At 36.0% G+C, this 27,662-nt stretch overlaps 1 protein-coding gene across 2 annotated transcripts; it reads right to left on the bottom strand.

The window, feature by feature from the left end:
* LOC6038513 (probable phospholipid-transporting ATPase IIA) lies at positions 1 to 27,351 on the bottom strand. 2 transcript variants are annotated; one of them, XM_038253000.1, is made up of 6 exons: positions 26,760 to 27,351; positions 7,317 to 7,977; positions 4,991 to 7,250; positions 4,799 to 4,928; positions 4,656 to 4,729; positions 1 to 1,202 (listed from the first exon to the last, which is right to left on the bottom strand). In XM_038253000.1, the coding sequence occupies exons 1-6, from the start codon at positions 26,936 to 26,938 to the stop codon at positions 1,069 to 1,071; spliced, it is 3,438 nt and encodes a 1,145-aa protein (XP_038108928.1). In that variant the 5' UTR covers positions 26,939 to 27,351; the 3' UTR covers positions 1 to 1,068. The 2 variants fall into 2 exon arrangements, with proteins under 2 accessions (XP_038108928.1, XP_001848304.1); XM_001848252.2 differs by lacking the exon at positions 26,760 to 27,351 and adding an exon at positions 12,789 to 13,075.
* Between the last annotated feature and the right edge of the window lie 311 nt (positions 27,352 to 27,662).

Here is a 27,662-nt window from a genome sequence, read left to right on the forward strand (position 1 = left end):
TTTAGTAAATTCAAGTTTTGTTTTAATATTATTTTCCATTTAATAGTCATCATAGAGTCTCTTCTCTGTCATGCATAAGTTCGTCATTGTCTCCTCTCGATTTACATTCTCTTTGAACCTATGCCCTATGATTTCTTTCTCTCGATTAGTTTAGACACGCCTCGGCCCCTCTCGTCGTTCATCATCGCTTTTCGAATAAATAATTGTGTCGATTTCTGCTACCAACCGTATAAAACACAAATTTAACGACTCTTACTTTCTTTTTTTTTTTTTTTTTGCTTGACGACGGGAACAGCTATTTTTGTTACTGAATTGTTAATTGTGGTGTGGTTTGTTGCTTGTTAAATCTTTCTCTCCTGATTGCATGTACGACACAATGTGCTGATGTTTTTGTTTTTAAATTGCCACGATTTTTGAAGAAAAAAATAAAGTATTTAACATAAGCTGACGTAACGAGAACTAAAATTATATATCACGAACATTGATCCTTAAAATCACAAGACAACGGCAGACCTGTTAACTGTTCAAATGTTGCTTTTCGTCTCTTTCTTTCTTTTTTTTTTTTGTAATAAGGTAAGGCTTACCATTAATGGAAGAAAAATAGAGGGAGTGAGTTGTGTTTTTAACGTGTACAGAAGTATATTGTTGTGCTAAATAAAATTAAACTGTGCGACTGTGTAAAGCAAAACGATAAATAATACTTTGGTGATGATGTAAAAGTGCGTCGAATATAAATCATAGATCCTTTCGTGTTTTGTCTTTTTCAAGAAAATTTAACTTATATATTAAACAGTAAATTAAATAGTAAATAGAAACAGAACTTTCAGCCAAATATAAGTTTAAATTGTGAGTAACGATAAAGGTAAAGCAATAACACTCATTTCAGTTCAGATGTCTCGTAAACCACGTTTTAGCCTTGTTTTATTAGATGTGTGTGTGTTATTTGTTTTGTTGTTTCTTTGTGAGGGTCGAAAAACTTGCGACGAAAGTTTAAGATTACTTTTTTCGGATTTTTTTTTGTGTTGTTTAGTGTACGTGTATCTCTCTTGCTGCTGCGTTGCCGTTACCTTAGGAAAGCTTCGAGTACGACGGCGGGGAAAACTTTTTCCGCAGGAATTTCAAAATGTACAGCGGCAAACAGGACACGAGCGTAATTACCAGGACCTTCCACAGGAACTCCCACGACCAGATGAACTCCCAGTCTGTAGAAGGGGGGATTTTGTTTAATATTTTGTGTTTAAACCAAATTTATTGAAAAAATGTTTAATATTACGAAAATATTATAGTTTGTTAAAAATACAATTTTAATAGAACTTGACATTTTTTTTAATTCAAATTAGAAAGTTAGGGGTTGTCCATAGACGGCGTCATTTTAAAAACTCTTATATTTGTTATTGCTCCCCAGGAGCTGGACTGGGCAGGCTAGTGAACTTTATAACCAGCTTTTATAAAAAAATATATATTTACAAAACAACTCAATTTTATAAGAACAAAGAAGTTTTTAGTAGTGTGTCCAACTTTCCGGGGCTTTGATATTTTCTAAATAGTTCGAAAATAATTTTCAAAATAATTGGAGAGTTTTTAAGGCTTGAAATTACAAAATAATTGATGAACATTAACTGATAGCTAAAAGCATTTCAAATTTATGTACTTTGTAGTGCTCCGGATTTTAAATCAATCACAATTATTTACTCAATGTAATTTAGATTGAATAAGTTTCCTTAAAAAAAAAAATCCTTTTTTTCAGGTGATTGAAAAAGCTAAAAATAAATATTAATAAATTCTAAAAAATAAAACAATAAACAAAAAAAAAACAGAAAGAAAGAAAATAACATCCAGCAAATGTTAAATCCAGCAACACGGGTCCCGCCCGTGTGGATCAATCGGACCGCGCATTGGATTCACAATCCAGAGGTCGCCGGATCGAATCCCGCGGCGGGCGCTCTAAAATTCTTTGTGTAAATATGGGTATTCGGCGCCGTCGCTCCGTGCCATACTTTCATACACTTAGGAGCCCAGGGCGGCGAAGTCCTTGTAGATAAAAAGGAAGACACTAGTGGTTGGTACTAGCAATGGTGGCCGACAGCTATAAAGTCAACTTCGTTTTTTCGTTTTTTCAAATGTTAAATATTATACAGTACTAACTCTATTATCCGAAGGCCTCGGACAAATTTCACTTCGGATAATGAAATCTGCGGAAAATCGAATCATGAAAAACAACTTTTTTCGTTGTTTTATTGTTAATGATCGAGCTTTAGTATGGTACCCATAAACTACTCCAAAATGAATTTAAAATCCAAGATGGTGGCCAAAATGGCGTTGTTAACATATTGAAAAAAAAATGCATTTTTCAATGTTGAAAACCAATCAAATATTCAAATTAGACCAAAATAGGGTCTCAGAACTCTTATTTGATGTTAAAAGTAAGAAAATAAAATAAAAACATTTTTTCCTGTCAAGATTCGATTATCCGAAGTTCGAAAAATTTCGGTTTTAAAAATTCCAGAAAATTCTTTCTCGGGAAATCCCGGAATGGACGCACTACACAGTAAAAAATTCTGTAATTTTGGAAGCTGTAAAATTGGAAGGATTTAATATTACCTCTTTTATGATGTAATATTACATCAATTTAGACTGAAAAAGTGGAATTACAACAAAAAAGTGGTAAATTTTCATAATTTTAGGGGTTAAATTAGACACTTTATCTGACATAAAAGATGTACACATTTCTCATGTAATATTACCATGATTTTTTTTTACTGTGTAGTTTTTTTTATCAATTTGAGTTTTAAAGAAAAATGGTTATTTTGTAAATCCCATGTATAATGCGGCGTTTATCTCAACGTTCTCTTGGTATTAAAACAATCACATTTAAAGTAGGGGAAGGTGGGGCATGACGACCATATGGGGCAAGAGGAACAATCGCTCGTACGGCCGTAATTTTTACAATTTTGATTAATTCCAGTATGAAGAATTGTTGCTAGCAATGCAATTAGCTAATTCTACTACTACATAATCGCCAAAACGACGTAAACGCAACGGGGCATAAGATTTAATGAAGTTTTTTTTTTTCAAAACCTTCATTTTCTTATAATATTTGGAAATTACAAAATAAGGCTTCATTTTAAGGCTCATTTCATCAAAATGGTTTTTTTTTCTAGATCAGTAGTGTCCCTACCATTGACTTGCACCTTTATAAAGTATGATTTAAGTTTTGGTTATTTTTGTTGAGAGCTTTTAAAAAATCTTGTTCAGGTGGGGCAAGTGTATCATATGGAATTTTAATACGGAAAAAAATACGAATTGCTGCAACAACATATTTTATTGGGAAATAAATACATAAAAGTACTTGAAAATTGATAAACAATTGTTAAAAAAATGTCCGTACATAATATAGTGATATTATGAAAGTTTACTATTTATCGTCTAAGTAATATTTTTTTTTCGTAAAAACGATCAAATTTTTAGTAAAATATTATTATTTAATCTAAAAATGAAAGAAACGTTTCAAATACATTCTAATCTGATGTATCTAAGTGTTAACAGTTCAATTGCTAGCAAAATAACATGTTGTTTCATGCTATGTTCCTCTTGCCCCAACGGGTTGTTCGTCTTACCCCACTACAGTAGTTGTTCGGTAACTGGGCGTTGTTTAACTGGGCTGCTTTTTAACTGGGCGCTCGATAACTGGGCCGTAGCCCAGTTAAAAAGCAGACAAACGTCAAAAAAAAACAAAACAAACCAAAATGACCGAGGGATTAATGGATGCAAAAATCATATTAAATAAAAAAAACTTTTTTCAAACTTTTGTTTAATTTCAAGTTACAATTAAAGAAAAATGAAAAGTAAGCATTGTAAATAAATTTGAGTAACTTTTATTTTCATATTTCATCTGCAAAATATTATGCATCGGTGGTCCCCTCGTTATTTTTTGTTCAGCCCAGTTAACGAGCAACATTCGGTGACTGGGCTATGTTCTCAGCCCGGTTACCGAACAACTATTGTAGTTGAGTAGAACGTACGGAAAATCAAAAATTTTAAAATCATTTTTTTAACGTTAAAAAAAAAAAAAAAAAAAAACGTTTTTAATGAGTTATAACGAGCATTTCCTTAGCTTGTTACACTTGCCCCACTTTCCCCTGTTGGGTTCCTTTAAGTTCCGTTCAAATTTGGCCACTGTGGTTACCGGAAACCTGCCTCGACCGAAAAAAAAAGTTGTTTTTGAGTCCCAACTTTGACGACCTGTGTCTTAGGCAAATTTGATCCAATATGGCCGACCATGTTTACCTTCGCATCTTTAAAATTAGGTTTTACACCGTGACGTCATTTGACAGCTCGTGTGCACTGTTTACATGGTCTTCGTCGATTGTCGACGAATTTCCCCGAACAAAATCGACGACCGCATCGAACTGTGCTAAGTCCATGTAAACAGTGCACTCCTTTCTAACCTCCAAATCGAGTCGGCGTAAAACCTACTTCTTTTTTTAAGTCTTTTTTAAGTCATTTTGAAGCTTTCAACAATTTTACACAATTTTCTAGAATGTTTGTCATAGAAAGGACTCGCTTTGTAAAAGTGATCAATTATTGGAAAATATGTTTAAATGGCGATTGAAATTATTCAGTTCATAGGTTTATAAGATTTAAGCTTGACTTACCAAAGTATTCGTGCAACACCGCCAGTGAGATTATGTAGAGCACTAAGCTAAACAGTTCGGCAAGCACCATCAATCTAGAACAAAGTAAAATACATTGAAATTTTATATTTTCGAAAGAATAGTGAATGTTGAGTCAAACTCACTTGTGCCATGTTCTGATGGTTAGCGCGACCATAATGAGCTCGGTCAGAATTAGCGCCGAGAAGCTGATCGCCACAATGTGGATGAACTCGTCTTCGAACAGGATCAGCGCGCCGTACATTATGACGCCACCTTATAAAAATAATAAAAATTAGTTATTTTAAAGATTCTTAAGCGAAAACGATCAACCTTACCTTGGTAGATGCTAATCAGCACCCACATGAAGAACGTCTTGTAGCTCAAGCTGCGCCCCTTGGACAGTTCCTTGTACAGCTCGGGGTAGGTGAGCGCAATGTTGGAGCTGATGTCCTGGTCCAGCACGAGCGAAAACACCGGGAACATGGTGTACAGCGTCGCATAGCCGACCATCAGGAATCCCTGGTATAAGGCCACGGAGGAAAGGTAAAACACGGCCGAGAAGACGGCCTGCATCGTTGATATGATCAGACCCCGATGGATGACGAACTGGGAGAGCGCGGCGGATCGTTTGTACGAGCGCCGACCGTGCACGATCAGCAGTTTGGCGATGTGCGAGAACTGCGGTATGCTGAAATCGCCCGCGAGGGAAGCTTGTTTGCCTTCGCGACCTTCGATGCCGATGCCGGCGTCCGCCTGCTGGATCATGCTGACGTCGTTACCACCGTCACCTACGGCGCAGGTTCGCTTTCCGGAGTACTTCTGGATGAGGGACACGACTTGCGCTTTTTGGGTTGGGCTGCATCGGCAGCAGACTACCGCCGGGCAGGCCGTGGCCAGTTCCATGAACTCTGGCTGGTAATACTGCAGACAGATCTCTAAACTCTCACCGGAAACCACCAGCGCGCAGTCCTGCTTCCGCCGGAACTGGTTCAGCTCCAGGTGGGCGTCGGTTCGCGTGAGCACACTCTTCAGCACGTGCACGTTCTGATTCCGGCCCACGAGGTGGGAACTCTTGGCGATGCAAGTCGCCGTCTCCAGTTTGTCGCCTGTCAACATCCAGATCTTGATGCCGGCGTTACGCAGCAACTCCAACGTTGGCCGCACCCGGTCCTGCAGTCTGTCTTCAACGCCCGTCAAGCAGAGCAGCTCCAACTCGCGCTCCAGACTCTCGATGACGGCGGAAACCTTCGTTCCGCGATCGGTCACGCTGACCTTGGCCGCGTTGAAGCGCGTCTCGAAATCGTTGTACTGATCTTCGGTGAGCACCTTCTTGGCGACGACCAGCGTGCGAAGGCCCTCGCGGGCCATGTTGCCACTTTCCTCCGCCAGCCAGTCGTTGTACTGGACGATGCCGGACATGACCACGTCGGCACCTTTGAGATAGAACGTGATCTCACCCGTGTTCAACTCTTTTACGATAATGCCCATGCGTTTGTTTTCGCTTGTGAAGGGGAACGTCTGCAGGATTTGATACTTCATGAGTCCTCCGTTTAGCGAGTTCAACGAGGTCACGCTACCCGAGCTCGACGGCGAGTTTAGGTCCGTCTTCGAGTTCACCGACAGGTTCGTGACCGTCGTGTTGATCGAGGCGTTCTCGTTCATCGAGTTCCTTTGGGTTTCTTTCTCGCGGATCTGCAGAGTCATGTGGTTCAAGTCGCGGTTGATCAGTGTCAGCCCAACCGATTCGGTCCACTTGACGAGCGCGATCTCATCCGGACTTGAGGCTTGGTAAGTCTTTTCGGGAAGCTTCGACGGCTCAACGGGTGCTTCAACGGAAATCGATCGTGTTGGGGAGTTCCTCCGATCTGCACCGTTGCCATTGATCCCATTACCGTTGTCGTAAACCGGCGTCACGTTGTGACACAAGGCAAGCGCCTTCACCGATTCCCAGATGCGCCACCCTTCGGGCTTCTTCAACCGCGGTTGATACCCGGAGGGCTTCGCCGGCGACGCTTCCCCGTGCACATTTATGCTATTGTACACCGACTGAATCGCGCTTGAAACCATCGGAAATGTGTCCCGTCCGTAGGCTGCCGTTCCGACGTGAATCTTCTTGAAGATCATCTCGTTTTGCGTCAACGTGCCCGTCTTGTCGGTCAACAGGTACGATATTCGACCCAGTTCCTCTGGAATGGTCGTCGATCGTACCACCGTTCCTTGAATCTCCTCGTCGTTCTGAATCTGCCACGAGTAGAACGCCTTGCCCATGTCCAGGTTCACCCGCAAGCTGATCGGGATGATGTACGAAAACAGCAGCACAAACCGGAACATGTACCGATACCATGGCCCGTTGAATCCCTTCAGACACATCATCGCAAAGGATAACCCGATAACGGCACAGAACAGCACCTTCGTCAGCCCGTTGATCTCCAAATCGAGCAGTCCCACCTTGCTGCGCGGCTGCGAGTTGTTCATGACACTTCTCGTTTCCGCCCCGGTGTAGATGACGATTCCAACGGCCGTCCCAGATGCAACCACCGTGTTGGCCCACAGCGTGTTCTCCACGGTCAGACCTTCGTCCTCGGAACCTTCCAGCTAAAACAAAACAAAAACCGTTACAAACCCATTCAATCAGATTCCTAGAATACCAAAAACCCATACCTTCGAATACGTCCCGATAAACGTGTGAATGTCCCGCTGCGGTTTCTCCACATACAGCGACGCCCCAATGCTAAACAGATCGTTATGACTCGCCAACTTCTGCGTCGCCGGCACCGCCAACCTCAGCTTCCAGTCCGTCTCGCCGTCCAACATGTCCGTCCGCACGAAAACCGCCCCACTCTTATCACTGGTCCGCAGCAGAATCAAATCCGCCGGCACCCGCTCATCCTTCTCCACCATCACAATGTCCCCAACCTTCAGCTTGGACGACGAAACCAGTTCCGGCGGTTTATCAACCCCCCCGAACCGCTTATACTTTTGCGAGTTGACTTCGCGATCGCGCTTGTGCCGCCGCAGATCGTCCACCGCCTCGCGACAGATCGTCACGGCCAGCACGAACCCCAGCGGACCCCAGTACGTGTACAGGTAGCCGATCCGGATGTCCGGGATGAACTGGCTGGCGGCCATGATCAGGAAGTACAGATTCAGAAAGAACCGAAACTGCTCGAAAAGGACCAGTGGCAGGAAGGTGAAAAAGTTGTACTTTTGGTTGCGGATCTCGTTCGGGGGGAACTTTTCGGCCGTCGGACGACCGATCAGGATCGTCCGCGGTTTGAGCTCCTTGGAAGCGCACCATTTCCGCCAGGCCCAGCACCAGCAGCTGGAAGAAAGGAGGGGGTGGTTGTTTAGTATGCTGTTAAAAGTGTTTAGATATTTAATGTTTGAATAACAACGAATCACAATTAATTCTCAAAAGAATCATCTTTTCGGTTAATATTAGTGATTAGGTAGGCCTGGCCATTTTTCAAATCACAGACTTAAGTTTGTGATGCGAATCTTAATAATAATAAAAGAATGCAGACATTTTTCGAACTTAGATTAGAACATTGTAAAGAAGCTGCCCTAGTAGCAACAAGCGTTCCTGTCCCATCCCTCCGAGATCTACCAACTGACACGGTAGGCACACTTTGGTGTCCAACAACTGTTAACCCTCGACAACCTAACCCCGCCTCTAGAAGGGCTTCGATCTGAAAAATCGCAAAACGTTCATTTTTCAAACAATTTTTGATCTTCAAAAAGCATTGGAAAGAAGAATTCTTAATTTCTGGGTTGGAAGTTTTACTTGTTTTATGTGACTTTGCCAATGTTTTTAAAAATGTATTTTTTAGGGTTCAACTTTGGCTGTGTTTTCCTATATTTATAGTAAAAAGAAGTATCAGTTATTTTGGTAGTGTCCCAGACCATGCATCTACGCATTTTTTTAATACTATTTAAGGTGAAACCGTAGATCATTTTTGAAGATAATTGATCATCAATCTAAAATATTCTGTACAAAATTCAATTTAACGAACTTCTGCACCAAAATTATTCAGCATGTGCCGGTTGTTGCCTTCTTGAAGCCGCTGAAGGAGTTCATTTGCAATCATTAATTAATGACGATTTCTATAACTTTGCAAGGAATGGGATAATCGTTACCAAAAAGTATCAGCATGTGTAGGGCACTATTCTGAACAACTTGTAAAAGGAATTTTCGCAAAATATTGATAGGGACGCAAAATTTATATCTTTGAGCGAAAAAATTATGGCAAATGATAAAAGGGCCATTTTATAGCAGAAAATTTGAAAAACAAGCAAAAAATTTAAAAAGTGACTGTAAAAACATGAAAAAAATAGATAGACAAAATGTAAAAAAAGAGGAGGTGGTAGAATAGGCCAAATACTACGGTTAATACCCAAAAATGCGACAGGTAGCCGGATTTTTTATGTTTGTCATAGATCACGAATTTGACTAATTTTCATGCCAAAATGCACAAATATCTCTATACCAATGTAAATAAAAGCAACATTTATTAGATATTTTTTTTGGTATTCAAACATTATTTCTTTGAGTTTTTCTATTGCTTAGAAAATATCACAGTTTGTGAAAAGGCTTTAAACAAAAGAGGTTATATATTATAGTGATATATATTTTTTCCACGTGAGCAATTCTCTACGAAATCGGTTTTTTAATTGAATTTTGATTTTTGTATTTTTTAATCCGGCTGAAACATTTTTGGTGCCCAAAGAAGTCATGTTGCAGCATTAGTTTGTCCATATACAGCAATTTCCCACGAAAACAGCATGATTCGAAAAAAAAGTTCTCCGATCGGGCTCAAAATTTTTCTGGGGGATCCTTGGCCGAAATAATTGGACCCGTATTTTTTTGATTGGCCATTAGGGTGACCTACACCGTGTTAGGGTGGTTCAAAAAATGGCAATTTTCGTCAATTTTCGCAAAAACCACTTTTTTCAAAAAATCATATCTCCGCGCCATTTCATCCGATTTTAGCTGTCCTAGACGCAAAAGAAAGGTGATTAGTTTGGCTATTTGGGAAAAATAGTAGGAAGTTTCAAAAATCTAGCTTAACATTTGAAAAGGTTGAATGGAAACATAAAATGCTGTTTTGAAGGTCTCGGGACCAAAGAGCCTATGTCTGAAAATATTTTTATCGGATTCCTCGGAAAATTTCACATAACATATCAAAAAATGGTGAAGTTATGTTTTCGATACGGGACCATCCATAAACCACGTGGACACTTTTTTGGAAATCTCGTACCCCCCCCCCCCTTCGTGGACAATTGTCCATAAAAAAAAATCTTTTTTGTATGGAGCGTGGACAATCCCCCCCCCCCTCCCTAAAGTGTCCACGGGGTTTATGGATGGTCCCTACTCTGAGATACGATTTTTTGAAAATAAAAACTGGGTTTTTCGACGCACCACACGCAAAAATGGGAAAATGATGAAAACGGGAAAAAATCGACTTTTTTCACTAAAACTGCGATAACTTTAAAATTTCAGCGATGACCTATACATGATAGGATACCAAATTTTTTTTTATTAAAAGACGCAACTTTTGGTACCATAACATCTATAGGTCATCGCTGAAATTTTAAAGTTATCGCAGTTTTAGTGAAAAGAGCCGATTTTTTCTCGTTTTCGTCATTTTCCCATTTTTGCGCGTGGCGCGTCGAAAAATCCAGTTTTTATTTTCAAAAAATCGTATCTCAGAGTATCGAAAACATAACTTCACCATTTTTTGATATGTTATGTGAAATTTTCCGAGGAATCCGATAAAAATATTTTCAGACATAGGCTCTTTGGTCCCGAGACCTTCAAAACAGCATTTTAAGTTTTCATACGACCTTTTCAAATGTTAAGCTAGATTTTTGAAACTTCTTACTATTTTTCCCAAACAGCCAAACTAATAACCTTTCTTTTGCGTCTAGGACAGCTAAAATCGGACGAAATGGCGCAGAGATATGACTTTTTTAAAAAAGTGGTTTTTGCGAAAATCGACGAAAATTGCCATTTTTCGAACCACCCTAACACGGCGTAGGTCACCCTAATGGCCAAACAAAAAAATACGGGTCCAATTATTTTGGCCAAGGATCCTCCAGAAAAAAATTGAGCTCGACCGGAGAACTTTTTTTTCGAATCATGTTGTTTTCGTGGGGAATTGCTGTATAATTTTCCATACAAATTTGGCAGCTGTCCATACAAAAATGGTATATGAAAATTCAAAAATCTGTATCTTTTGAAGAAATTTTTTGATCGTTTTGGTGTCTTCGGCAAAGATGTAGGTATGGATAAGGACTACACAGAAAAAAAATTATACACGGTAAAAAAATTGGTGATTTTTTATTTTACTTTTTGTTACTAAAACTTGATTTGCAAAAAAACACTGTTTTTTACATATGTTTTAGGGAAAATCAAATGCCAACTTTTCAGAAATTTCAGGAATGTAAAAAAATTTTTGACCAAGTTATGAATTGTTGAATCAATACTGATTTAAAAAAAATCGAAATTCTGGTCGCAAAAAATTTTCAAACTTCATTTTTGATGTAAAATCGAATTTGCAATCAAAATGTACTTTAGTGAAATTTTGATAACTTTTAGGTAACTTTTTTGAAAATAGTCGCAGTTATTCATTTTTGAAAATTACTGCCCATGTTTGCACACTTTTGAAGAAAATGTTTTTAAAAAGCTGATAAAATTCTATTAATTTTGCATTTTTGGACTTTTTTTGGACGACTTTTAGTTGCAGAGATATTGCCATGCAAAGGTTTTAAAACAGGGAAAATTGATGTTTTCTAAGCCTCACCCAAACAACTCACCATTTTCTTATGCCGATATCTTAGCAACCTTTAGAGGGGGTGTCATTGGGTCAAATGAAACTAAAATGATGCGCAAATACAAAGATATGGTAAAAACTAGTCACTATAATGTTTAAAGTAGAGATTTTCAAACATTTGGGTACTTTTCGAGCAATTCCAACAAAAATATTTAAAAGTTGATTTTTCAAGAGGTAATTTTTGGTCAAAAATGTACCTCAACTTTACAGACAGCTGTCATAATTAAGATGTGGAATTTGACACAACCCTTTTAACAGAATTCAGTTTCATTGAGAAGTACCTGAGAAATGTTAAAATCCGTAAAAAATCACTTTGACCCAATCTCACCCCCAGACCCAATGGCACCCCCGATGGTACATAAATAATTGAACGAGTTCAACTGAAAAGTGGTCTTAGGCATACTTATGGGAAATTGGACGAGCTTTCGGTAAAAATATTTACGAGACTGAAAAATCAAGTTTGTCATATAGAAATGGCCAAAACTTCTGTTTTTTCAGCATTTTTTATTTTAAAAATCACTGCATCTTCACAAGGAATGAACATAGTAATATGAAGACTTTTATGTAAAATTGTCTGGTAAATCGATTCCCATTATCGGTTTTTAGAAATCTTGACGCTTAGAACCCTTTAAAAAACAATTTTAATAAATAATTTTTGTATGTTTTCAGAAGAAACATACTATCCTGCATTTTTCGCGAGTCTTTTTGTAACATCTTAGCCTCTTTCCTAAAAAAAATTGAACGAAAAAAAATCGAGACATCACCTTAAAATTTAAAAGTACCAGAAAAATTCCTAATTTGAGCTGGAATTGCCCTAAGATCTTTGTATGATCTCATTTTGTTTAGATTATTCCACATTTAATATTTTCATCGGTCATATGGTTCTTTATCTTTTGCAAAGCTAATTTAAGGAGTACTCAAGTTCGCGTAATTTTTAATAGCTCCCGATAGCTGATAACAAACTTCCGGCATCGCAAAACCGACGACCCAACCAAGACACAGACAGATACTTCGCGAACAAAACACACAATAGTACTATGTATCGCTCACAGGTGAAAATCGATACCAGATTTTGCCGTGCACTTTATTTTTAGGTCATCGACGTCACTTTTACGCCACAAACTATACCGCAATGGGGTTTGTAACTAAATATTCATAATAATTACTATTCGCAAAGTGCAAAAACGGGAATTCCCAGAAACACCAAGTCGTGTCGTGGGTGAAAATGAAGTAAATTCCTGCGCCATCATTGATTCGTCACCATCCTCCTCCTCCAGGTCTCTCTCGTGGAGTTACGTACCTCAGCCAGAGGCGACTTTTGCGATTTTTCTCAATCAGCGGAACCGTTTCTTTGGTCACGATGGCCGCAGGATTCGACGACGGGGCGGGCTGCGAGGCGTCCTCCATCCCGCGGATTACTTGTAGCTCATGAATTTTGGTGGCTTTTTCTGCGGACGCGGACCGAGCTTCGAGACCGACGACGACGACGGGTTTTGTAGAAAGTTTTCAAGAAACTATCGGAGGGGCAGAAAACAGCACTTTTTTCGCGAATAAAGAGAACGAACGACTGACATCAGCCAGCAGCAGTCAGTGACGGTGTGTGATGATGCACCCCTCTTTTCCTCCTCTTCGCTCTCTCACATTCATTGACGTTTCTCTCTGTTGAAGTTTTCAACGCACACAACAACGGTACCGTTTCAGTGGGTTGTTGTGTTTACATGAATGAAAGGAGAAGGCCAGAAACAGCGATGACACAACCGACACTCAACTCCAGCGACTCCAGCCCTGGTGAATTGAAGGTGGGTTTACAATCGATGCGTTAGTATCATTGATATATTCAACCCTTAACGTCTGAATTTTGGTTAATTTTGTATTTTTTAGTTTATTTTGTTTGATTGTTTAAAATTTCACTTAACTCCTATTTTTAGTTTTTTTTTTCTTTCATTTGAAATATTGGAGTTTTTTTTAGTTATTTTTAGATGAGCAATGGTCAATTTTTTTTTGAATTTTTATTATTTGCAAATGGCGGCAAAAACAGAATAAAAATGCATTTTTTTATTTTAAAAGCAATCAAACATTAAAATTTGACTGAAATGAGGTCGCAGAACTCGAATTAGTTGTTAAAAGTAAGAAAAAGTATATTTTACGATTTCATTGCCGATTTTTAAATGAACTTTTTTCCACAAATATTCATATTTAAAAAAAAAACATATTTTTTGATTAAAAAAAAATATTTCTTGACTTTTTTTTGATAAGGTCCTATAAACAAATGTAAACATTGAGTGTATCCCTTTCACACCTTATGTCAAAGTCCATCGAAGTAACGGGATACACTCAATGTTTACATTTGTTTATAGGACCTTATCAAAAAAAATCAAGATTTGTTTTTGGAGGACGAAAACAAGAGGGTGCGGCTGCCAATCTTCCGCTTAGTCCAGACCAAAATCCAGCATAAAGCTGTCAGACCAAAGAGTAAAATATTGACATACTCAAGATACTGATTTTGGTGCACACAAATTAAAAAAGGCAATTTTGCCACAAAAAATATTTTTTTCGACTGAAAATCTGTTTTGGAGCTTAGTAAAACAATCTTTCGCTTATAAAATGATTCAATTAATCGGCTAAAATAAATAAATTAATAGATTTTTTTTGTTTACTTCAAAATTATGTGTTTATTTTAAGCTTCTTGAAATAAGATATGCGGAATTGTGAATCTTCTTCTTACAACACTCCCTTGGACAAAAACCACAACTTTTGAGAAAATTGAGAAGCATGCCGCCGAATGTTATTTTTTGAAAAAAAAATGTTTATCAGCAAAATTAAAAATTGTAGTCGAACTTTTTTTAAGCTTTAATCTTTAATGAAAAATTAAATATGCAGTCAAAAAATACTTCACAGATTCTTTTTATAAAGAGCACCGTTTTCAAGATAAAGCCACCCAAAAAAATTGGCTCTTTTTTGTTTTTTTTTTTTAAATAGTGTCCAAATAGTTTTTTTTAAAGTTCAGGAAATTTACAATTCAATTGCCAAATTTGAATATTGGGCCTCGAGGCATCCCTTGAGAAATCTGATTCTATGACAATTTCCGGAATTCCATTTCCCGGAATGGACGTTTTCCGGAATGGACATTATCCGGAATGGACGTTTTCCGGAATGGACGATATCCGGAATGGACATTATCCGGAATGGACGTTTTCCGGAATGGACGATATCCGGAATGGACATTATCCGGAATGGACGTTATCCGGAATGAAATTTCCCGGAATGGACGTTTCCCGGAATGGACATTTCCCGGAAAAATTAATTTTTTATATTACCTGATTTGACAATGGCTGGAATCTTGCCTACTCGATTTCTTGTGGTTAAGTATTATTTAGTTTGTACCCCGTTGGTTTGACCTAGTCACATTGAAGGAACTCGATATTTTGACAGATTCCATGACAATTTCCGGAATTCCATTTCCCGGAATGGACGTTTTCCGGAATGGACATTATCCGGAATGGACGTTTTCCGGAATGGACGTTATCCGGAATGGACAGTATCCGGAATGGACGTTATCCGGAATGAAATTTCCCGGAATGGACGTTTCCCAGAATGGACATTTCCCGGATTTTTTTTTATATTTCCTGATATGAGAATGAATGGAATCTTGCCTACTCACTTACTTGTGGTTAAGAATTATTTAGTTTGTACTCCGTTGGTTTTGACAACAATATGAATATAAATACATGAATGATAAAAAGAAAGTGAAATGTTCGGACATGAACAATAGAAGCAAGTGTTGACTATTGAAACAATACTTTATCAACCACCACGAGATGTAACAATGTAGATCGATAGATATTAGATGTTTTTTACATTCTTTCAATGTGTTGTTATGTAATAATTTTCCCTTCTTTTGTTAATCATTTGACTTACGTGACTAAATTCTACCATATTTTACTATAAAGCAGAATGATTATTTTCAAAGAAGGGAAAACCTCAAGAAAATAAAAAGCTTTTCGGAAAATTAATGTGTAATAAGTCCAGTCAAGAAAATAAATAGCTTGAGTGTATTTTTAAAGCATGAAAAACCTCAAGGAAAAATACATTATACATTGATTTTCTGAAAAGCTTTTTTTTATCTTGAGATTTTCTCTTCTTTAAAAATACACGTTCTTTCATCAAAGTAATGGGATTTTATGTAAGAATTATCCCTTCTTTTGTTAATTCTACTAAATTTCAACTAGTTTTTGTTAAGGAACTCTGCACTATAAAGAAGAATGTGTTTTTTTAAAGAAGGGAAATCCTCTAGAAAAAAAAGCTTTCAGAAAATCAATGCATAATGTATATTTTCTTGAGGTTTTCCCTTCTTTAAAAATACACGATCTTTAATCGATGTGATGGAATTTCGTGTAAGGAATTTCCCTTCTTGTGTTAATCAGTTGACTTTTATGACTAAATTCTACCAAATTTTATTATAAAGCAGAATGTTTATTTTCAAAGAAGGGAAAACCTCTAGTAAATAAACAGCTTTTCAGAAAATCAATTTATAATGTGTACTTCCTTGAGGTTTTTCGTTCTTTAAAAATACACTCAAGCTATAAATTTTCTTGGGGTTTTCCCTTCTTTGAAAATAATCACCCTGCTTTATAGTAAAATTTGGTAGAATTTAGTCACAATAGTGACCTGATTAACACAAGAAGGGAAATCTCTTACACGAAATTCCATCACATCGATTAAAGATCGTGTATTTTTAAAGAAGGGAAAACCTCAAGAAAATATACATTATACATTGATTTTCTGAAAAGCTTCTCATGTCTGCCTGTGTGGAACAATCGGACCGCGAACTGGACTCACAATCGAGAGGTCGCCGGTTCGAATCCCGAGGCAGACGCAAAATGTTGAAAAATAGGGGGGCACCTATGCTTATGATTTTCTGAAAAGCTTTTCATTTTTCTAGAGGTTTCTCTTCTTTGAAAAAAAACATTCTGCTATATAATAAAATTTGGTAGAATTTAGTCACAAAAGTCAACCGATTAACACAAGAAGGGAAATTCCTTACACGAAATTCCATCACATCGATTAAAGATCGTGTATTTTTAAAGAAGGGTAAACCTCAAGAAAATATACATTATGCATTGATTTTCTGAAAGCTTTTTTTTCTAGAGGATTTCCTTTCTTTAAAAAAAAAACACATTCTTCTTTATAGTGCAGAGTTCCTTAACAAAAACTAGTTGAAATTTAGAAGAAATTAACAAAAGAAGGGAAAATTCTTACATAACAACACATTGAAAGAATGTAAAAAACATCTAATATCTATCGATCTACATTGTTACATCTCGTGGTGGTTGATAAAGTATTGTTTCAATAGTCAACACTTGCTTCTATTGTTCATGTCCGAACATTTCACTTTCTTTTTATCATTCATGTATTTATATTCATATTGTTGTCAAAACCAACGGAGTACAAACTAAATAATTCTTAACCACAAGTAAGTGAGTAGGCAAGATTCCATTCATTCTCATATCAGGAAATATAAAAAAAAATCCGGGAAATGTCCATTCCGGGAAACGTCCATTCCGGGAAATTTCATTCCGGATAACGTCCATTCCGGATACTGTCCATTCCGGATAACGTCCATTCCGGAAAACGTCCATTCCGGATAATGTCCATTCCGGAAAACGTCCATTCCGGGAAATGGAATTCCGGAAATTGTCATAGAATCATTTTGACAACAATATGAATGATAAATACATGAATAATAAGAAAGAAAGTAAAATGTTCGGACACGAACAATAGAAACAAGCAAGTTGACTATTGAACCAATACTTTATTAACCACCACGAGATGTAACAATGTTGATCGATAGATATTAGACAAACAATATATGTTTTTAACATTCTTTTAACGTGTTGTTATATAATAATTTTCCCTTCTTTTGTTAATCAGTTGACTTTTGTGGCTAAATTCTACCAAATTTTACCATAAAGCATAACGATTATTTTCAAAGAAGGGAACACCTATAGAAAATAAAAGCTTTCATAAGATCAAAGTATAATGTGTATTTTCTTGAGGTTTTCCCTTCTTTCAAAAAATACAGATCTTTCATCAAAGTAAGGGAACTATACCCTTTTTCATCCTATTTCTATTATTGGCCTATCAGTACTTTGATCATTAATTACAGCTTACATAAAGTGTTTAAGTAGTAGGGTAGAGTAGTCATCAATGAGACACGGGGAACAATGATAAAATGGCTCTCACAAGTCGTAGTTTCAACCAATCAGGCTCATATTTGAGGGAAAGGTGTGTCTACTGGATACACGTCTGCCATATTAGTGGCTTTGGTTATGGACGCTCCCTTGAAAAGTAAATCATAAATGTTTGATTCTGGGGTGTAAAAGTAAATTATGGAAAAAAAAAACTTTTTCGCTCGTAGGCTGCCGTTTACACAAAAAATAATATTTCTTCAAATTTCTTTCGACGTTCTATAGGGATTAAGTTGGGCTACAATGTCCTTTCATTAGATTTGGCCAAAATTTAGAATATAACCAGAATCCAGGGCTGTCTCATTGTTCCCCACTCATTTCAGCCCATGGGTAACAATGAGACACTTTGTTTTTTCTTCAATAAACTTTTCAAAATCGATCTTTCAAAACATGAATTAAAAGTGATTTTTGGCATATTTATAGAGTTTAAACTTCATTTAACCAAAAATACAAAGTTATTTGGTATTAATATATGGATTTTACAAAATTTAAATACTTTTTAGTATAACTTTTGTTATAAAAAGTTTCATGTTGGCAAAATTGCTCTAAAATGTTCAAGGCAAGTCACCTGCAATTGAACAATACAAAAACATGATGTATTGCTAGAAAAATTTTGATTTTCGTAGAGTGTCTCATTGTTCCCCAGCTGTCTCATTGTTCCTGCCAAGTGCGTCTACAATGAGACAGTTGAATAACTCTGGCTGTAGATGTCGGATCGATCTCATATTTTGGTCAATATTAGAGCACATTAAAAGAAAGATAATGCAACTAAAAGCTCATTAAAACATGCTGATGAAAAAATTAGAATAATCGTTGAAGGTTGAAAACCAAAAGTGTCTCATTGATGACTACCCTACCCTAATAAATAGCTCAAATAAAAGTGAGCAAGCAACTCTTCATTGTTGATACATCTGAACATTTTGATTTATTAGCGGAAAACGGCAAAAGTGATGAGAATTGGTCGAACGGCTTAGAGTGATTAAAATGGGTATATTTCCCCTAATGGGATTTCATATAACAATTTTCTTTTTTTGTTAATTCTACTAAATTTTACCTAGCTTTTCGTTACAGAACTCTGCACTATAAAGAAGAATGTTTATTTTCAAAGAAGGGAAAACCTCTAGAAAATAAAAAGCTTTCATAAAATCAAAGTATAATGTGTATTTCCTTAAGGTTTTCCCTTCTTTAAAAATTAACAGTCTTTCATCATTGTGATGGGATTTCGTGTAAGAGATTTCCCTTCTTGTGTATATCAGTTGACTTTTGTGACTAAATTCTACCAAATTTTATTATAAAGCAGAATGTTTATTTTTAATGAAGGGAAAACTTCAAGAAAGTACCTTGATTGTCTGAAAAGCTTTCTATTATCTTGAGGTTTTCCCTTCTTCAAACATTCTGCTTTATGGTAAAATTTGACAGTCAACCGATTAACACAAGAAGGAAAATCTCTTACGTGGAATCCAATCACATTGATGAAAGATCGTGTATTTTTATAGAAGGGAAAACCCCAAGAAAATACACGTTATACAATGATTTTTTGAAAAGCTTTATATTTTTTAGAGGTTTTCCCTTCTTTGAAAATAAACATGCTGCTTTATAGTGCAGGGTTCTGTAACAAAAAACTAGGTAAAATTTAGTAGAATTCACAGAAAAAGAAAATTCTTATATAAAATTCCATTACTTTGATGAAAAATCGTGTATTTTTAAAGAAGGGGAAAACCTCTAGAAAATACACATTATACTTTGATCTTATGAAAGCTTTTTATTTTATAGAGGTTTTCCCTTCTTTGAAAAAAATCATTCTGCATTATGGTAAAATTTGATAGAATTTAGTCACAAAAGAAGGGAAAATTCTTATGTTCTTATGTTGAATGTTAAAAACATCTAGTGTTTGTCTAATATCTATCGTTCTACATTGTTAGATCTCGTGGTGGTTAATAAAGCATTACGGTTCCACAGAACAGACTATGCTAAGCACGGTCCTATCAACAGAATGATGGAAACATATAACAAATACAGTGACACAATCGATTTTACTATGACTAAATCCGCTATGAAAAAACAGTTTTATAGCCAAAGAAGATATTTATAACTTAAATAATGTTCACCTGTAATTGGTAATTAAATAAATCTTTTCCAGTTCCTGAGGGGAACACCCATGAAGAGTACCGGGGCCGGCATTTACAAAACGTATTCAGTGGCAGTTTTTCACTCAACTAATGCTAACATGTTTAGGTTAATGTTAACATTTCATAGGTCGCCTCCCTAAGGTGTCGTGATAAGGTCCAGTTTGTGACGATACACTACCTTCCCTTTACTAATCAATCGAATCCAGAAGGGAAAAGATCACCAGTTGTGTTGGTCCTAGCCGAGATTTGAACCCCGATCTAAAGCTTACGAGGCGGAAGCGTTACCACTAGGCTACGTGGCTCGATCGATCAATGTAGTCTACGTTTGTTTGACGAATAAATAAATAAATAAAAAGTATTGGTTCAATGGTCAACGGTTGCTTATATTGTTCGTGTCCGAACATTTTACTTACTTTCTTATTATTCATGTATTTATCATTCATATTGTTGTCAAAATATCGAGTTCCTTCAATGTGACTAGGTCAAACCAACGGGGTACAAACTAAATAATACTTAACCACAAGAAATCGAGTAGGCAAGATTACATTCATTGTCAAATCAGGTAATATGAAAAACTAATTTTTTCCGGGAAATGTCCATTCCGGGAAACGTCCATTCCGGGAAATTTCATTCCGGATAACGTCCATTCCGGATAATGTCCATTCCGGATAACGTCCATTCCGGAAAACGTCCATTCCGGATAATGTCCATTCCGGAAAACATCCATTCCGGGAAATGAAATTCCGGAAATTGTCATAGAATCGAGAAATCTATTTTTTTCTGTTTTTATATTTCTTTGCATATCATACAGGGTGACCACTCAAATCCCATTTTCAAATTCCCGACTTTTATATAAGCTCAAAAAATAGGCATTTCTTATCTAAATAATGATTTCAAACAAAACAATTTTTATAAAAAAGTTAATATCAACCATCGAAATAATTTGAACAAATTTTAAAAAAATCAAACTATTTACAATTTTCGTTAAAAAAGGAAGCTCAACAACAAACTCCTAATAAAAATACTTGAAAAATGGAAGCACTCATTGTTTTGATTCAGAGTAAATACATAAACAAATAATGGTCTTTGGAAAATAACTGAATGCTTAAAAATACTTCTAATTTCAATGTTAATTTTTAAAACTGGAGAACGTATAGTTTTTGATACTTCATTTCAATATAACATATTATTTTTGATTTTATTTTATTTAAAATCATAGAACGCTTTAAACTTGACTACACGATTTCAAAGAATTTAGAAAAATATCTAGAAATTCGTTTTTTTTAAGTTCCCTTCTAAATTTTGTAAATTTTGATCTGATTTATCCAGTTGTCGGTATTTAACCCAGGGGTGCTCAAAGTTTTTGGATGCCGGGCCAAATTTTAAGCTCAAAAGAGCTTGCGGGCCAAACGTACAAAAAAGATTATTAAAAAAATTACATTATTTTTATTTAAAATATATTAAAAAAGTATTTGGAAATTTCGGTTATTTTTTGAACATTTTCATTATTTAAAAAAATATCAATCAAAAATTTGCAGTTTTCCATCAGATTTGTTGATTTTATTGTTTATGGTATTTGAAAAATTTGTATTGAGTTGAAATTCATAGAAATTTTGAAGTTTGTTTTTTTAATTTCAAATTGGTGACATGAAATATGAACAGTTTATGTAACGGCGTAATTTTATCTTTAGTGTAACTATAAAAAATCGTTGCAACATTATTTTCCCACAATTAGGCCGATGCTAATATTTCAAAAAGTTTTTGTCCATCCACTCTAGCCATATTCGAGTGAAGGCAGAAAAATAAAAATATGAAATTTCAAGCCAGAATATCCACATCTCAATAAAAAAAATAGATAATGTATTATACACCCAGCACAGTTGGTACCAATAATTATTTTCCAAAAATTAGGATTCGACAAAAAAAACCGTTTCAACGTAAAAACACTTTTTGCAATACTACTGTTCATCGATAATTCTATAATTCAAATTAGTTTTGAATAAACCAAAACATGCTCAAAATTGTTCTTAAATTTTCATTGAAATTTTGAAGTTTTTTTTAATATTATTTGTCCCTTATTTTTCGAGCCGATTTTGAAGGGTGGGGGAGGGTTGGACTGAAAAGGCTTTGTAAAATTTTGAAACGGCCTTATTTCTCCAATTTCAATATTTTGTCAGCCTGAATCAGATGGTAATCAATCAGATTCGTTATCAAACCGTAATAAATTTGAATCCCGAATAAAAATATTTTTGAACAAAATATTTGTGTCGTAAAATGGGGATCAAAATATGTTTTAAATAAAATTTCATTTGAAAAGTTATAACTCACTACATATGGTCAACGGGCCATTTTACATAAAAAAATAAAAACAGTATAAAAATTGATATTACGAGACATGGTTTCAACATTTTGATGAAAAAAGTGTTTTAAAATGCATTATACACCTGTCCAGTTGTTTTGCCTTCATTAGTTTCAAAAATATCAAAGTATTGATGAAAATTTTATTTTTTGCGAATTGGAATTTCATGAAAATTCTAAACATTTTTAAATAAACCCAAACATGCTAAATATGATTATCAATGTACAAAAATGCTTTTTAGATTGTTTTCAGTTGATTAGACTTCTAATTTCATGAATGTTTTGAAGTTTTTTGGAAAAAATATTTGTTTTGCCCCCTGATTTTTCAGACAAATTTTGAAGGGGGGGGGAGGGGGGGCGACATACACTTTGAAAAATATTTGCAACGGCCTTAATGAATATTTTCCACCCAAAAAACCATTGCCCAACTCTTTCACAGTTGATCACGCGCGGTTATATGTACGGTTTTAAATAACTTTTCTATAAGTAGTATGGATTTCAATTAGTTTCGGGATTTTTGCTTTTTTTTTGTTATCTAGGCTTTTCGCAATTTTCAAACCCGTTGTAGCATCAGTTGCTGATCTTCAAATCGAGGAAGCATCAATGTGTGTGTGGGTGAGAGAGTGATTGTGTTTTTTCTGTATATTTTTCAGTTAATAATAATTTAATTATTTTATTTATTTGAAGAAAATAATTTAAATATGCTGATTAATCCCATTACACTAAAAATAAATGATAACTAAGTATGCTTTTGAATCGGTCGTTTTAATGAAACATCTAAATCCTACATTCAAAATAAAACAAATGGTTGAATAATGAATGTTTACTCCTTATCGCTGTAAGAGTTTAAAATCAAAATATCAATTATGAGTTAAATCATTTACAACCTCGAATTTCGCTTAAATATATAATAATGTAAAGGACAATATAAACTTCTCTCTACTCTTACAGTTGATAGAATGAGTTTAACAACAAACATGTTAAAACTGTGATTAATCAGCATTGCTTTTACCTGAGAAAATGGTTGGTTTAGTAATACGACAGTCAATTTAATCATGCACGGCTTCGTCGCGTTGTTTCTGCCGTGGTTTAAAATATAAAAAATATAAATCATGCATCTTTAACACTATACAATCACAAGTATAAGTTTAATAATAAATAAAACTAACTCTACTTGATTCGCCCGCAATACCTTTCGGGGTATATCCTAGGGTTCTACCTCTCCTACTAACATTGAGTCCAAAACCTCCCTACAAACATCTATACCACTAAGGTGACGCGCACTTTAGATAGGTGTTTACTAACATTCCTTCATTTCCCCGAGGATAGCTTGGACCCGGCGTGGACCCCCTTATGCCCTGGGCTGTATTACACACTCATCAAAAGATGAAGACATGGTATCTCCCGTGTTGGATTATTGTTCCGGATGAGGGTCTAACACAACCAGACCAAACAGTGGGATAAGCGTTGTGGAGCCTTCCGGTGGTGGGGCGTCCTCCAAATGCTAATGCTAATGCTAAAAAACCATTGCCCAACTCTAGTTGGAATCTTTTTTCAAATATTCAATCAATATTAAAACAGATTAATAACTTTACGCTGGCCATTATCGTTAAAATCAGGTTCTATTTTTCAAGTAGTTTTTAATTAACTTTGTTGTTGTTTTCAGTTAAGTTTGTTTGATAAATAGATCCTGTTTGATGAACAAAAATTAGTAAAAATCTGTTGATACAAAAAAAATATTATGAAAACCTGTGTTAAATGCATTTAATATTTATTAGGATTTTTAATGTCTTAAAGGGCCTTTTTATTCTGAAATAGGATAAAATAGTAAAATAGGAACCTTAAATTTAAAATAAGATAATTTATTGAATTATATTTGAAAATTTTACAAAATATGACAAAATTATTCAAGAGTTAGGAAATAATTTTCAAACAAGTATGTTTTTTGACAAAAAATCACAAAATTTCGACTTTTTCCCCGACTTTCCCGACTTGAATGGCCACCCTGCAGGAACCAAAGGTCGTATCAACAAAGTTTAAGAAAGCAAAATATAAGAAATTTTCTCCGCCTTAAAAAAAATCAAGATTAGGCAAACATGCGCAGTATTTTTTTTTTTTTTAATTGGAGACTTGCTTCTATCATTAAAAATACCTTAAAGTGACTAAAACATGAAAACAGTGAACACTTTTTAATTTCACCGACGTACTTTTTGTTTGCAAAGTTAGTTTTACATTAAAAAAAAAAGAAAAAAATACCTGTTTTTGTTTTTTTAAACGCTATTTTTCAAAAAAAAATAGAACTAGTTCAAATATTTCTAGCCCGTTCTGGAATTTATTGAAAAGATGGCAAGTTATCAAAAAAAATAAAAGAGATTTTTTCGCAAAATTAATGTCACGAATTAATTAAAAAAATATTCTTAGGAATGGTAGAGAAGTTCTCAAAGAACCTCGGGAAGTTAGCTAAAAATGGCTCTAACTTGGTAACAGTGCAGTTTATCAAAATTTCACTAAAGTACTTTTTGATTGCATATTAAATTTTAAAATTTCTTGCGACTATTATTTAGATTTTTTGAAAAAGTCAGTATTGATCCAAAAATTCATTACTCGGTTAAAGGCACATTCTGGAAATTTCTGAAAAGTTGGCATTCGATGTTCCCTAAAGCATATCAAAAAAATTAAAAATTAAAATAGTATTGTGTGCAAATCAATTTTTTGTGACAAAAAGTGTAATTAAAAATGACAAAAAAAAAAATACCGTGAATCATTTTTTCCAGTGTAGTCTTTATCCATTTATCCATACCTACAACTTTTCGAAGACACCAAATCGATCAAAAAATTCCTTCAAATGATACAGATTTTTGAATTTTCATATATCATTTTTGTATGGACAGCTGTAAAATTTGTATGGAAATTAAGTAAACTGTGCGCGCTACCGGACGCGTTTTTTTCCTCTGTCATTTTTTGGTCCCTAAATTTCGCTTAAAAAGAGTAAAATTTGTATCACTTGGAGACTTAGGTGTCCTTTTCGGCAATTACGAAGTGGCCATCGATGAAACGTTCCTGTTGTTCCAGCCCCGTGTACCAGAAATGTCCTTACTGAACCAACGCCATTCAAGTACTGCTGGATGTGGACGAGAATTTGCTTCAACATTTGCAACGGGTTCCAACAATTGCTTACTGATTGACTGTGCTGAGTGATGGCCATCGCCCGGAAACTTCTAAGGTCAAGCCGCTTGCTGTCGTTCGTGTGGTGCAAGAATTCGGCAACCTGATCGCAAGTTTCATCAAGTTTGAGAATGTCGCAAAATGTCCTAAGCCTTGGATTATTTATTTGGTGAGAGCTTTCCATTATTATTTTCAAAAAACTCTTACATCCACTCTAACATTCATTCATTTCACTGAAGACAACTACGCCAACCATATTATATACGCGGTAGGGTGTTCCCTTGGTCGTTCGCTGTGAGTTGTGGATTGCCTGCTTCTCTAATGAAGGTTCGACTAGGGGGGCATGCTTATTAATTTCTCGTCGCTCCATACCCTCAGTGACGTGATGGGAGCAAGGGCGTCTATGCAAAGTGTCCCTACACCCGCTACAAATTTCCGGTGCTTGGGGAGGGAAGAGGGAAACCATTTTGTTTTATGCGCCGGTATTTGTAGCATTAAAATTCGTGCAAAAAAACTTATGCACGTGGGTGTACAGATTACGGAGTAAAAGATGATCGAATTGTTCACCTAGCGCTCACATGTGTTTCAGGACCAAGTTGCCTGCGGGTATGGGGATCATACATACATACATACATACATACCTACAACTTTTCGAAGACACCAAATCGATCAAAAAATTCCTTCAAATGATACAGATTTTTGAATTTTCATATATCATTTTTGTATGGACAGCTGTAAAATTTGTATGGAAATTATATGAACAAACTAAAGATGCAAAATTGCTTCTTTGGGCATACCAAAGGCACCAAAAAAGTTTCAGCCAGATTTAAAAAACAAAAATTAAAAGAAAAAAAACCATTTCGTAAAAAATTGCTCTATACTAAAAAAAAAAGCCTAATCAGATAAAAGGAAGAAGGTCCAACAAACAAAATTTTATTTTATTGCTTTTTGGGTGTTTTTGAATATAATGCCCCTGACTCAAAGCGGTTTCAAAAACACCCAAAAAGCAAAAATTTAGCACTGTTTATTTGTTTATAAAACAGCAAGTGCAAAATTGCGGACAACAGTCAACAGAAAAAAGCAGATAAGACAGCTTTAATTAACACACAAAGGTGGATAAATTGGATATCTTATCAGGCAGATGATTCATCAAGTTTTCTCCCTTTTAAAAGCAGTAATCTGGGCTGGCCCTACGCTGCAAGGGTGTTGGCACATAACTAGTTAGACCCACACGCACAGTGCCAAAAAAAAAAACATTTGAAGGCCACACTATTTCCAGGGACCAATTTCGCACCTAATCGATCCACCCAAAAAAAAGGGGAGATGCACACTTTCAAGGACGTTCCAAGGCAAACAAAGCGCTACACTTACCAGAACAAATTTTTCAGAAAGTTCCCCAGCTTGAATGGTTCTTTCCGCCGGTATCGCAAGGAACGTGCACCACCGTACGTGGTTCGCGGGACACCCCGTCCGGACGAGGCAGGTTCGCGTTCGAGAAGTAGCTCTGCTTCTGAGTCACTGATTTCGAAATCGCGCAGTTCCACATTCATCTCCCACCGAGCCAGCCGTCAGAGGGAGGCTAATCTTTATCAGGCCGTGCCAGGGCGGCCCCTTTCTTCCGCGGTTCACTGGCACTGATGTGTTTTTGTTACTTTCTTTCACTCTTGATTGTGTCAGAAATTTTCACTGCAGAGCAATTTGAGACAATTCGACGTTTTTTTTCTAAATTAATATTCAAGACACTTTCATTCGTTGTAATTCACCATTTTAAGCAACACTAGTGGCAAATAAACCGCCTAACCGACCAACCCGCGCGCCACACTACTCAGCCAGGTTGTTTTCATTGCTTATCAGTGGCGATTTTGGTTCCGGAGCTGATAAAACTTATCACCACGCAATTTCGAGGAAGAATCGACCGCCGAGCGAACACAGTGCACGAATGACCGCGAAGGAATTTGCAACACAAAGCAAAACAAACGAAAATGTCAAAGCATGACAGTAGTGGATGCACTGGGAAAAAATTACCCCGCTCTTTTGGATTTTGAAACTTATCGTTTGTTTGGTCGATGAGGGCAAGTACAGTGAAATGAGAGAGTCGACACCAGCGCCTCGTGTGGGAGTTAGCAGAACCTCTATCGCAAAATTGAAAATGTTGACCAAGCTGAAGCAATGTCCAATTTTTTTCATATTTTTTCTTGAAATTAAGTCCTAAAATTGAGCTTTGGTTGCTTATTTTACTAAACGCAACGATTAGGCTTATTTTTAGAAATTTCA

The sequence above is a fragment of the Culex quinquefasciatus genome, chromosome 2 (genome assembly GCF_015732765.1).
Source record: "Culex quinquefasciatus strain JHB chromosome 2, VPISU_Cqui_1.0_pri_paternal, whole genome shotgun sequence".
Lineage (NCBI taxonomy): Eukaryota > Metazoa > Arthropoda > Insecta > Diptera > Culicidae > Culex > Culex quinquefasciatus.

Excerpts from the sequence above, each read along its gene's own strand:
- LOC6038513 (XM_038253000.1), bottom strand. The coding sequence starts at position 26,938 with ATGAATGTGGAACTGCGCGATTTCGAAATCAGTGACTCAGAAGCAGAG. Across the intron at positions 7,978-26,759 it reads TTTCTGAAAAATTTGTTCTG|CTGCTGGTGCTGGGCCTGGC; the intron begins GTAAGTGTAGCG and ends CCTTTCTTCCAG. Across the intron at positions 4,929-4,990 it reads GCTGATTAGCATCTACCAAG|GTGGCGTCATAATGTACGGC; the intron begins GTAAGGTTGATC and ends TATTTTTATAAG.